Genomic DNA, 12,535 nt, shown 5'->3' with positions numbered 1-12,535 from the left:
GTCCCATCCGACTAGGGAAGGATGGAGAAGGAAGTCAGCCACGTCCTTTCAAAGAAACCATCCTGGCATTTGCCTGAAGCAATTTAGGGAAATCACAGAAAACCTAAATCAGGATGGCGTACACGAGATTGAACCATTGCTCTCCCGAATGTGGGTCCAATATGCTAATAACTGCACCACCTTGCTCAGTCCACAGATATGAACTTTATGTTTTAATTATGTTTAATGTTAACATGTTTATAGACTAAAATGAATATATCACTGCATACAAATGTTATTGTGGCATCTGCAACACAGAACAAACATAAATAAAATGTAGATCATTGATTTACAAGTCACTGTACGAGTCCACTCATCTCGCATTCCTCGGGATGCTCGTTCCAGTTTGTATCTAACATTGCATTTTGCTGTATTCTTCCTATGTTTTAAATTAATCGCTACTAGAACTAAAAAACATATTTCCTTATTTGACCTTCACTGAACTAGCCTTGACCTAGAATAATGCATCATTTTATACGTAAAATTTCTTGCCCTTTTCAAATCTCTAATCAGATATTAGGGTTCACATTTTAAAAAAAAAATTCTCTTTACCCTCCAAATCACCTTGAAAATACCGTTCAAGGTCATGGGGATTAATGGCAATGAGTGAGCCTCTTTGCCACCTACAACTTTTAGATAAAACATTTTGCTGTATCTCATCTCCATCCTGAGTTATTCCCCATTATGGATTAAAATGGTCTACCATGTACATTAATTGCCACCATCACAACTTTCAATATGTTATAGATGCATACAATTTTAAAAATAATAATAATTTAATTTGTTTTAATATAGTAATAACAATAATCAAAAATAAAATACACTACTGCATAGGGGTGGGGAGGGGGGCAGGGCCTTAAGGGAAAGTGGTGGGGGGGGAAGTGTGAAACAACCAGAAGACATTACCAAATATCAATGTAACGTAGTACAGTCCATTGGTAAGTACAAAGAGTTTCAGTTCTCTAAATACAGTGAAACATTCTGGTAGAATGCAAATAATTTTAGGAGTAAAGGACACTGTTCACAGAATAGCAGAAGCACAGGAGTGTGCATATGGGCGTGCATTTTATGTGTACATTTGTACTCTAGCTCGAAAAAGGATTAATTCTGAACACTAGCAAGTTTTCTTTTTCTTTTCTCTGCGGTTGTCGACAACTCGGTGCTTCTGCTATTCTGTGAGAACTCTCTTTTACTCCTAAAATTATTCAGCTTCAGTTCTCCACGGCAGATAGTACAGCCGTCAGAGTACATTAGTGTTTTTCGTGTTCAGTGTCGTTACCTACCTGACGTGGTAGAGAATATAAGGGGTGTGAACAGTTTCAGAAGTTACGAGATCACTGTAGAAGACACGGAGGGGCCGCGTACTGTACAACATTATCGGCACGACAGAATTTGAAAGGGGTTTCATCGCGAGTCTTGGTTTGGCCCGCTAGTCAAATTGTGCAGTATACAGATTTGTGGGACACTCGGATGTGACAGTGCCCCCACGACGGTCTGTACGGGAATGCGAGGTTCCAGTCGACCGCATCTGACTGCCACGAGGGGGGATGCACTGAGCGTGTCTTAATTCATTCCGGCCTGTGCTTTCCGTGTGAGAGTAATAGGTCCCCTGCACAGTGTGTGTCACCTCTAACCATCAGGTGGAGATTTCCTTTTGAGATATGTTCCATGCTCAATACAGAAGTCAGATTGCATATACAAGATGACACAGCAGCGCACCTCAAGTTGTAAGTGACATTGAAATACATAGTATCTGAAGACCTCTTTATTATCAGTTAGTATAATTACTAAATTGTTAAAAGCATTATATATATATATATTGTTTTTGTGAAATTCTGGCTGTTATTTGCAATAACCTGATGGTACTTTGGGAAGTAAGGATTTTGTCTCCACAATTTTGCTTTCATTTTACTTTTAGAAATAGTAAAGGTTCTGATAGGTCACAGGGCTGCAAGTATAACGTTCTTGTACTTAACCTTGTAACCAATCTCTATACTATTGTGCAGAACAGGTCATCTTTCAGTTACTGAGCCAATAAGAAAACTACTGGATGTCCACTGGTTTTAATAGTCACAAGTATCTTTAAATTTCTGAAGGTGTGAATAAATTTTTAATTTGTACTTCATCATAATGTTTATACTCAATAACCAAAGGAAAAACTCATCATCATTATTATTATTATACTAAAATTAACATATTTTCACAATACTGACTGTTCTGCAGTAACATGAACCACAGCAAGTCCATACACAGATTTATAAAATGTTCTGTAGATACTTGAAGGAACATAGACATATAAAAAACTTAAATATATTGAATTACTCTCCGCTTTGGGTTTTGTAGAGATATATGTTTGTAAAAGATCACATATCTTTGGAACAGAAATCTATGTGCAGCTATAAACTCTCACACATGGTGTGTGGGTTGCCTATTTAGTGTTAACTTGTCTGACAATGGTCTACAACGCCAAAAACTGATTCATAACAAACTATAAAACAAATATTTTGTCGAAAATCAATGGGTGGGTTTAAGATTTTAGTCCACACATTCAGTAACTGCACATTTGAAATAAACTGCATCGCTTCAAATAACACTGCGTTACTTTATTGCAAATAAGTGAGCACAAGGAATTGCCGAAGGGTGCAACGAGAATCCTATTGCGGGGTGTAAGAACATCTTAAGGTGCAATAGGCCAATAAAGTAAACAGATTTAAACTTTTCCGAGTGTCAAGCTAGCTGGCACAATAGTGAGCCAGGACGACACTTCTTCGAGTCAGTTGCAGCAGTGGGAGAATGTGCGTGAAAATTTTCATCACCTGTGGAGATGGGCTACAGCGTAGCCTCGTTCGACTCTCACCTGTTGAGGGTGAAGAAGTGGATGCCGTCCACGCCAGCTACCAGCAGCTGCCGACACATTCGCACGCACCACCGCACGCCCGCGTCTCTGCCGCCGCGTGACAGCTCGGCCGGCATCGCCTCCGGCACCGGGACCCGGCACAGCTTGCAGAGCCGCCCTAGGATTACCGCGTCCTGCACAGAACCTCCCGTAAATTTTTAATTCGGTGCACACTTTTGAGCCCAGGGTCTACTCCTCACTGTGTTACGTAATTTGATACGACCGATAGTGACATTCTAGACCACAAGCAGACAGTAATTACTACAGTCTGCATAAAGCGCAATGTGTAAAATTCCTTAGGCTCTAACTGGATTACAAGTTAAAATGGGGTCAGTACACAGATAAATTAATTGAGAAGCTGAGTTCAACCTGTTATGCCCTTAGCAGCTTCTCCCATTGTGCTGACCTAAAAACCAGAGTGTGCACATATTCATTCCCAGGTTATTGCGGATTATCTTCTGGGGCAGTGCACCTAAAGTAAATAAAGAGTTATTCAGAAAAAGTGAGCAATAAGAATATTTAATTAATGAAAAATTTCTCTAGTTGCTGTTGAGAACTTTATTGAGTCCACTACCAGTTCCAGCCTTTATATTAGGACATTTTGAAATGCTTTTGAAAACTGCCATAAACATGACAGATGTATAAACTCTGTACGAGGGTCCGTCAAAAAATGGTGCCTCCTATTTTTTTCTCCTTAAATAGGGTTTGTTAAGTGAAAAATTTGAATTTGTCATTTTTCACTATGCTTCTTCTCCAATCTGCTGCAGTAGTAACTTTCTGCATCAACAGATGGCAGTACCTGCAGTCGCTTGCAAAATGACTGCCACTGACATTCGTATTGGGCAGCATTCTTTGATATAATTCTTGAATGCACAAGGTGAAATATCCACTCACATTTATGAAACACACAAAAATGTGTACGGTGATGCAACAGTGGATACGAGCGCAGTTAGACGACGAGTTCATCACTGTAAAAAGCTGTACGGCAAACACCGTCAGCTGACGAAACGTGAAGTGGCAGGCTGTTGACTGCATTCGGTGAGTCGATGACACTGTTCGCGGTGACTGCCGGATGATTGCAGATGACTTGTGTCCCAATACCTCCTCCCTCAGTAAGTGCAGTGTGATGACGCTTATTCAACAACTTAGATACTCAAACATTTGTTGCAACGTAGGTTCCAAGAATGTTAATTAATCTGAATAAAGACATATGAAAAGCAATTGCCTCTCAACTCTTGCAGTGCTTCTGTTTTAAAGAAGAGGAGTTTCTGGAAAAAACTGTGACTGGAGAAAAAACATAGGTTCATTTTATTGCACCAGAATCAAAGAGGTAGTCAATGAAATGGCATCACTGAAACTCACTGAAGAAGAAAAAGTTCAAAACTGTGTGGTCAACAGGGAAAGTAATGGCTAGAGTATTTTCAGATGTACAGGGTGTGATTACAGTTGATTTTTTGGAGCAAGGATGCACAATCAATTTTGTCCAATAAGTTAGAACTGTGAAACAACTTAAAGCACGTCTTCAGCGAATTCGCCCTACCGAACCTGTGGCGGATGTTGCTCTTTCACACGAGAGAATGCTTCGTGACTAATTTTCCTACTGGGGGTGATAGCAATGGATCACTGAAACTGTCCAGCAGCCGATTTGCATTGCTCATATTTTACTGGAATTTCCAGTTCTCTTACATTTTCTGTCGGTCACCTTACAATATCGATTCTGCGTGGGTACTGCTATGCACTGTCCTCAAACCGTGAAACAAATTATGCCCCGTGGACTTAAATCCACAACACCGATGATGCTGAAAGAGACTTCTTTCTACCTAGTGACCAAACAGTGAGGTCATCGGTCCCGTGTCCGCCCGTGGTAGCTGAGCAGTCAGCGTGACGGAATGTCACGCCTAACGGTCCGGGTTCAATTCCCGGCCGGGTCACAAATTTTTCTCCGCTCAGGGACTGTGTTACGTATTGTCCTTATCATCAGCATTTCATCCCCATCGACACGCAAGTTGCCAAAGTGGCGTCAACTCGAAAGACTTGCACGAGGCGAACGGTCTACCTAGCCACACGGCATTTTTTTTTTTGTCCCGTGATCTGATACGGCAGAAATCAGGGCAGAAACAACACAAACAGCACAGTCCGGTCAATGGGAAGGGATAACATGTTAACAAAGAGGGAAAAGAGACGCCAGGGCAGTAGGTAAAGGAAAGAGCAAGAGGGGGGTGGGTGGAAACAGGGAGATCAGGGACGCCTCAGAAATGCCTCGCGTGGTGATGCATCAGCACCAGCACTGACCCATCACCATACCATTAACACAGTACAATGTGGACAGCAGAGGGGCAGAAGACACAAGAAAAGCACACAGCTATCAGTGCCCGGGAAAATAACAAATGCTAGAGCAAAAGCAAAGAAGCTGTCGATGCAGACACATTTTGTGTTGTCTTCATTTCAAAGACTCAGTACCACAGAAAAACTGGAAGCAAAAATGAAAGTATTGCAAGCAACTGCTGATGCTGAGCGAAGCATGTGGATCTCATTCATCAGTTGCTGTTTCAGAAGAGCTTCAGTTGATATATATTTAGCAAAAACAGAAGGTGACAATGACGGTTTGACTTTGTCAACTTCTATCTCTAATTTCAAGTAAATGAAACCTAACTTTGTAAACTGCACTGAGCACTGAATGTTTCACTTGTTAAATGTATTTTTCTTATGCCCACCGAAAGACTTTCAGTACCTGAAATACTATTATGAACGACGTTCTGGTATTTAAGGAGGTGAAATAATTGCAAGTAACATGTCAACATTGTTGATAGACACTCTGGCATACTTCCAAACTTTTTCAGGGTGTGATCTCAATCCTTCATACAACCTACCAAATTGTCCTTTTACTTGTATTGGACCCAAAATTCTAGCTGTAGTTTCTTCTACACAGAGCAAATACTTGCAACCATTTCAAAGTCCACATTTATGTCAACTGTTGTCCGATTAATAAATTGGTCATGCAGAGTTATCGACCAATTTGCACGATACCTCGATACTCTCTATTGGCCGAGTAGTCAGTCAATCGAAAAATTGTTCGTGTGTGCCTATCCTTACATCGATCAATTTAATCCTGTTAAGAGGAATTTAATCCTGATAAGAGGAAATGCTGAATCCAGTCACCAATCTGGTCCAGTACTTTCTAACAATTTCTTCACGTTTATATCACAAGTGATAAATTGAGGTTTACACGTATTCTGGAAGCAAGCCCACACAATTTGCCGGTGTTCACTTACCGTTACAATTGGTACACCCGCCAGAATGGGTACTGTTATCCCGATGTGCCTGCAGTCCTCAACAAACCGAAGAAATGTAGTCGCATCAAACACGACCTGTGAGATGATGAAGTCTGCTCCAGCTTTCACCTGTAACAATATTATATTTTATTTCATTTGGTCAAAATCAGAATGAATTATGAACAGGCTAAATTTTACCAATCACTTTCTGAACATCTTATCATTTAGGGAAATGGTGCGCCCAATCCACAGAGATGTATTACTCACTCACGGGAACTAACTAACCACATCTACAGGATGGGAACTTTGCTTCATCAAAAGGAGTGTGTGTGTGTGTGTGTGTGTGTGTGTGTGTGTGTGTGTGTGTTTAACTTGTTAGCTCCCATTTTCACCATAATACAAAGGGCATTCAAAAAGTTTTGCACAGTCGTCTCTAATTTTTTTTATTTTTTGCAGGAGGAGACTGAACTTTTTTGTGAACATACTTGGAACATTCAGCTATAAGTTGCTATTAGCTATAAGTTGCTATATAAAAGTATTTTCTTTCATTTACAGGTGAGCCATAACGGGCATGAAGTAGATGTCAGGTTACGACAATGGTCGGTGATGGAGTTCCTCTTAAGGACCGGCGATGACTCTGCCACATCGATTCACAGGAAGTTGCTCCCTGTTTATGGGGAGGACCCAGTGGATCGCAGCAGTATCCAGTGGTGGTTGCAGAGGTTTAAAGAAGGTGGTTTCTCTCTATTGGACAATCCACTATGCGGTAGACCATCGACTGCAGTTTGCTGAAATGACTCGTTTGTCATTGGGTAGTGTGGTATCACTGGCACAGTCACTAGGGTACAGAAAAATCTGTGCACGTTGGGTACCTAGACTATTGACAAGAGAAATGAAAATGACGAGGGATAATGTGTGCGAGGCTCTCACGAAGACCTTTACTGAAAAGTGGAAACAGTGTTTTGACAGCGTCATTACCCAGGATGAAACATGGTCGTTTTTGTCCAAACCTGAGAGCCAAACTCAGTTGATGGAGTGGTGTCATCTGGATTCCCTCGGAAGAAGAAACCGAGACTTCAACGAACGACAGGCCGACAGTTGATGGCCGCCTGCTTCTGGGATCAGTGTGGTGTCATTTTCATTGACGTTTCGGAACCTGGCTCCACAATTAACCAGGACCGTTACTGTTCATTATTGGACAAGCTGCGACATGGGCTATTTTGCTGCCTAGGTAGTAGAATCCCTTAATTTTATGAACTCCGTGACCATCAGTCCGGATGTTAAGTCTCTCGATGTTCTCATTTCTACTGCTTTTCATTACTTTCATCTTTCTTCGATTTACTCTGCTCTGTCACCAGGATACTGGGAAAATGCAGTCTGTCTACAAAAGAAGACAGCTTACGAATTGCTTGTCAACCTACAGAGTGTATTGAACTCGTGCCACAAAGGACTGACAGGGGGTACTGAACATATACAAAGAAGGGCAGCACAAAGGTCATCCGTCTCTTTCACTTGTGGGAGAATTCGATGCAAATGTTGAAAAATCTGAACTGGCAGACACTTGAAGGAAGATGCCAACCATCCCGTGAAAGCCTACTTACAAAGTTTCAAGAACAGGTATTATATGTAGACTGTAGGACAAGACAAAGACATTAAATACCACTGCAGACTGGGAAACACCGGAAGGCACTGTGCAAATGGTGGACAAATTGAAATATCTGGGAGAATTTATAACAGGAAGGAACAGGAGCAAGGAGGGAATAACAGAGAGGATAAAGAAGATGAGGTCAGCCTTCTGCCTGACAAGAGAGATATTCGATAAAAAGAATATATCCACAGAGGCAAAGATACGCCACTACAAGGCGACGGTGAGGAATGCAGTATTATATGCTGCTGAGACAATGACACTAGGAGGAAATGGGGCAGAACAACTAGGGAAAGAAGAGAGAGAAATGCCGAGAAAAATACTAGATCCCAAAAGAGGTGGAGAGAGGTGGATGCGAAGACCTAGGGAAGAATTGTACCGGAACATGAGAACAATATGTGGGGAAATCAGACTCAAAAGGGCAAGGTTGGTGGACACGTAGTTAGGACGAGTACGGACAGAATGAGGAAGAGAGTGTGGGAAACGACAGGAGGACAAGGGGAAAGACAGGAACCGAGTGGATTGTCGAACTTCGGAAGGACCGGTCGGAATCGGGGATCGAGGTCGAAGGAAAGGAAAATTGGACGAACAAATATACAGTGACCGATATGCCGGAGGTCAGTGACGGAGAAGAATACGGGAAAAGATTAGTGTGTCACCAGTGGAGCCGACAGGAGAAACGGAAACTGAAGATCTCGGAAGAAGAGCGGGAGAGAAGAAGAGAAAGAATGAAGAGGTTCTGGGAGAAGAAGAGGAAAATGCAGTCCACGTAGGGGCTACCCCTGGTCCTACAGAGGCCGTAACGCGAGAAGAAGAAGGAATGTAGGAATAAGAAGCATGTCGAAGAAAAGGCCAAACTTTTGAAACGGTGCATGCCTGGCAGTGGGTGCACACTGTGGTTACTTAGCGCAGCCGTGTCGTGTTTGGATAACAAACTGCCTTTAGCCTCATCTTGCTGTGCCCATTAGTTGATGAGCTACAGATACTGAAGTGGGCACATGCACAAGCTGTTTGTTGGTTTACTGACAATGAATGAGCTCGAATAACAATACATGTATGTGAAATTTTGCTAAAAACTTAGCAAAACTTAGAGTCATTTCAAATGCTCAGTCAAGTGTACAGAGAGAACTGTATAAGTCACACAGAATGTTACACGCGGTTTAAATGTTTGGACACGGCAGAATGTCAGTCGTGAGGGTACCGGGCAGAGACGACCGTTCACATCGACATACGAAGACGATGTCGAGAAAGTTCTCGCTGCGATTCCTGGAAACTGTCGTTTAACTGTTTGAGAAGGTGCAGTCTGTGGGATGACCTACTTGCAAATCATTATTCTTCCCTCAGAGGCCCACTGGAGAATCTTTGTCAAATCGCTGTAAAACTGGGGTAACAGGAAAGCTTTCAGTAATGTTTGTCGCACAGCTTTTAATTAATGTTACCTTTCGGCAGTTACTATCGCTATAAACTGCGTGACGACCAGTTCTAGGGATCACAAAGAAGATTATTTACAGATAGTCACCTCCGTAGTCCCAGCACACGGGATGACAGTGGCAGGTACAATCACACCACACTTTTACTCGGAATCTGACAGATGGACATCGTAGAGTCGGTACTGAATTATACAGTCAGTGGACACAGTAAGTTGCACGATGACAGATAATAAAAGACATAAATATATTTAGTTGGCACGGAGAAATTAACACGACAAAATTTTGAGATATTCCACGATCGATGATCGAGCGTGAACTGAACTTCGATCGAAGAACTTTGCGAAGATACGACAAGATTTTGATACGTACGAATCGGACGCTTGTGGAGATGTTAGTTGTGTCATTACTGGCTGTGGGCTCTTTACACAGATGTTACCATTATGTTTCCGACCCCAGACTTTGATATGTGATGTTACGTGACTGAATGCCAGTTGTGGACTTCATAGCATTGTTACAGATACTGACAGAATGTTGCTTGTTCATTACTTCACCCAACACTGACTATTTTGGGGTATGATGTGCATATGAACATACTCTGATTTCATAAAGTACATAATGTTTTGAAAAATGCCTCAGTTAGATTTTGCTAATTCAGACAGGCTACATGTTATTATAATCATCTGGTTTACAACATATAGAAAGGGCTAATAAAATGAACAGATCATAAACTACTTTATACATCCACATTGTGAATAACCTACTTATAAGCACAGGCACCATTTTTTGATGCAATTTTCGGCAAATTATTAATTAATGGGTTAATCAATTAGTGACATATGTCATCATATTCAGAAAAAAAGAGCAACAAAAGTATGGTGGAAAAAGCTGGAATCTAGCAGGTATAACGGTACAAATGACTAAAGTAATTCTGGATTAATTTGAACTTTGATTACTTCTTAAGACTTTTAGTTTCAGGGAAATCAATGTGTATTACTATAAAGTCTGGGTGTCGGTCTTTCTAATGAAATGTGTCACCATACCTAACTTTATTTCTTAAGATAATTAGTTTTAGGAAAATCAAAGTATGTTACTATACAGTCTGGGTGTCTGTCATTATAATGAATGGTGTCAACATACCTAACTCAAGTGATTAGCTTAGAGCTGTTAATAACTTATAACTAACACGATTTTCAGCAAAATTAATTACAACAACAGAATCGGCACATTTACATGAGGCAAATTATGATTCAAGTTTTGATAAGTTCAAGTACTTTTTGTGTAGATTGTGCTTTGTAGATACTGGAATGAAAAGTTACACAAGAGTAAAAAGAAAATGATTAGTAATAGGTGTTCAATAAGAGCAGACCGGAGGTTCCAGCTTGCTCTGTTTTAAGTCATCACAGTGGGTGGTCACAGGCTTTCCTCATCTAAAACAAAGATCGCATTAGTAAGTCAAAGAACAAGAAAGTCAACCACAGAATGTTAGCACGTCTGAGGGATGCAGTATGCAGGAATAGGCCAGAACTGAGGAAAAACTGGAGTAGTGCACTGTACTGGGACAATGCGCTGGCTCACATGTCACCCCTCGTCAGCAATATGCGACCCATCCACCCTATACTCTGGACCTAGCCCCAGTAGAGATTTTCTGTTTCGCAAACTTAAAACTGTGCACCAAAAGGATGTCGTTTCCGACCATAAAGGACATTCAGGCTAGTGTGACAAGACACTAGCATGCCACCCCAAAAAGTGTGTTTCAGCAGGCTTTCCACAAATGGACGAAAGGCTGAGAACAGTGTATTGCCAGTGGGCAGGATCACTTTCTTCTTTTGAACACATCTCTTATACTTCAGCCTTCTACATATCGCCGTGTAGTGAACGTCAAGAAAACGTTAGACTGATCACAGCACATTCACAGGAATTTAGACTCCATATGCAAATGGAATGAGTAGGAACCCCAAAAATGTGGTACAGTCAGAAGTGCCCTGTGCTGTGATTTGCAGAGATGTATGTCGATGCAGAAAAACTAGCTGGCAACAATTTAAACACCCTCGCTTTCACAGTGACAGTACTGGCACGAGAAAAATTGTTTAGCACAGCTGCTCAGAGTCTGTTATGAGGTACGGAATTACCTTTTGACGGAATGTGACTAGAACAAATAGAATGTCACGACTACAAAAACACGTTACCAGAAACACGTACAACACTGTTACGAGCATTACAGACTGTTTCTGACCACCCTGTAGATATTCATGTCCCTAAATAGTGACAAGCATGCTTTTCTTAACACTGAGTCAAGAAAAGCATGCTTGTCACTATTTAGGGACATGAATATCTACAGGGTGGTCAGAAACAGTCTGTAATACTTGTAACAGTGTTGTACGGTCGAGGAACATTACTTAAGGAAATTCATTTCTTTTTGTGGGTGAATTATTTGAAAGCATTTTATATTGTGTGTATGTGTGCTCTATATACCATAATACATATTTTAAGTTGTTTATAAAAAGTGTTACGAAATGTGTAGAAATTAAATACTGTGCAGAAAAGGCTATACGAACTGCATATTCAGATCGACAATATCGGAGAAATCGGTCTGTGATTGAAACAAATTGTAGACTTTGTAATTTCAAATGTTTAGAAAAAGCGAAGAATGAAGCTCTTATCAGAAAAATTGGCCGCCTCCTCTTTTCTGTGTCATTCTGAGTGGACATACTTTGTGGAAGTGTCTCTGTAGCAGCTTATAGATTTCATTTACAACTAAACAATAGAAACTCCAGACAGGAATATCAACAATGTAGGAAAAGACAGATTGCTACTTACATAAAGAAGACATGTTAAGTTGCAGCTTTTAGCCACAGCCTTCATCAGCAAAAAAGAAACACACACAGTTTTTTCACATAAGCAAACACACCTCGTGCATACGTGACTGCAAACTCCAGCATCTCTGGCCGATATGCTGGAGTTGGCAGTCGTGTGTGCACGAGGTGTGCCTGCTCGTGTGTACACATAGTGTGTGTTTCTCTTTTGCCGATGAAGGCTGTGACTGAAAGCATTATGTAAATGTCTTTGAATTATGCCGGTTTGCAACTTAACGTGCCTTCTTTACGATAAGTACCAATCTCTCATTTACAATTAAATATGTTCAAAATGTCTTACATTATTCTTATCATTCGTAACTAAAGTTCTCCCTGCAATTATTAAGGTGTACACAAATTTTAATTTTGTGATATCTGTTTCAGAAAAGTTAGGTGGTGCT

The 12,535-nt window shown here is 40.9% G+C and overlaps 1 protein-coding gene across 2 annotated transcripts in view; it reads right to left on the bottom strand.

Moving 5' to 3' along the window:
• The window catches only part of LOC126213341 (methylenetetrahydrofolate reductase), a 79,719-nt gene that overhangs the window by 2,973 nt on the left and 64,211 nt on the right, over window positions 1–12,535 (bottom strand). For both annotated transcript variants that reach the window (XM_049941039.1, XM_049941038.1), the window contains 2 exons: window positions 6,208–6,336; window positions 2,897–3,069 (listed from right to left, as the gene is read on the bottom strand). In XM_049941039.1, the coding sequence (XP_049796996.1) occupies window positions 2,897–3,069; window positions 6,208–6,336 (302 nt within the window). The remainder of the gene's footprint in view (window positions 1–2,896; window positions 3,070–6,207; window positions 6,337–12,535) is intronic.

This window comes from Schistocerca nitens, chromosome 11, assembly GCF_023898315.1.
Source record: "Schistocerca nitens isolate TAMUIC-IGC-003100 chromosome 11, iqSchNite1.1, whole genome shotgun sequence".
NCBI lineage: Eukaryota > Metazoa > Arthropoda > Insecta > Orthoptera > Acrididae > Schistocerca > Schistocerca nitens.
Note: the sequence above shows the minus strand (reverse complement) of the source record. Positions and strands in the feature narration are given on the sequence as shown.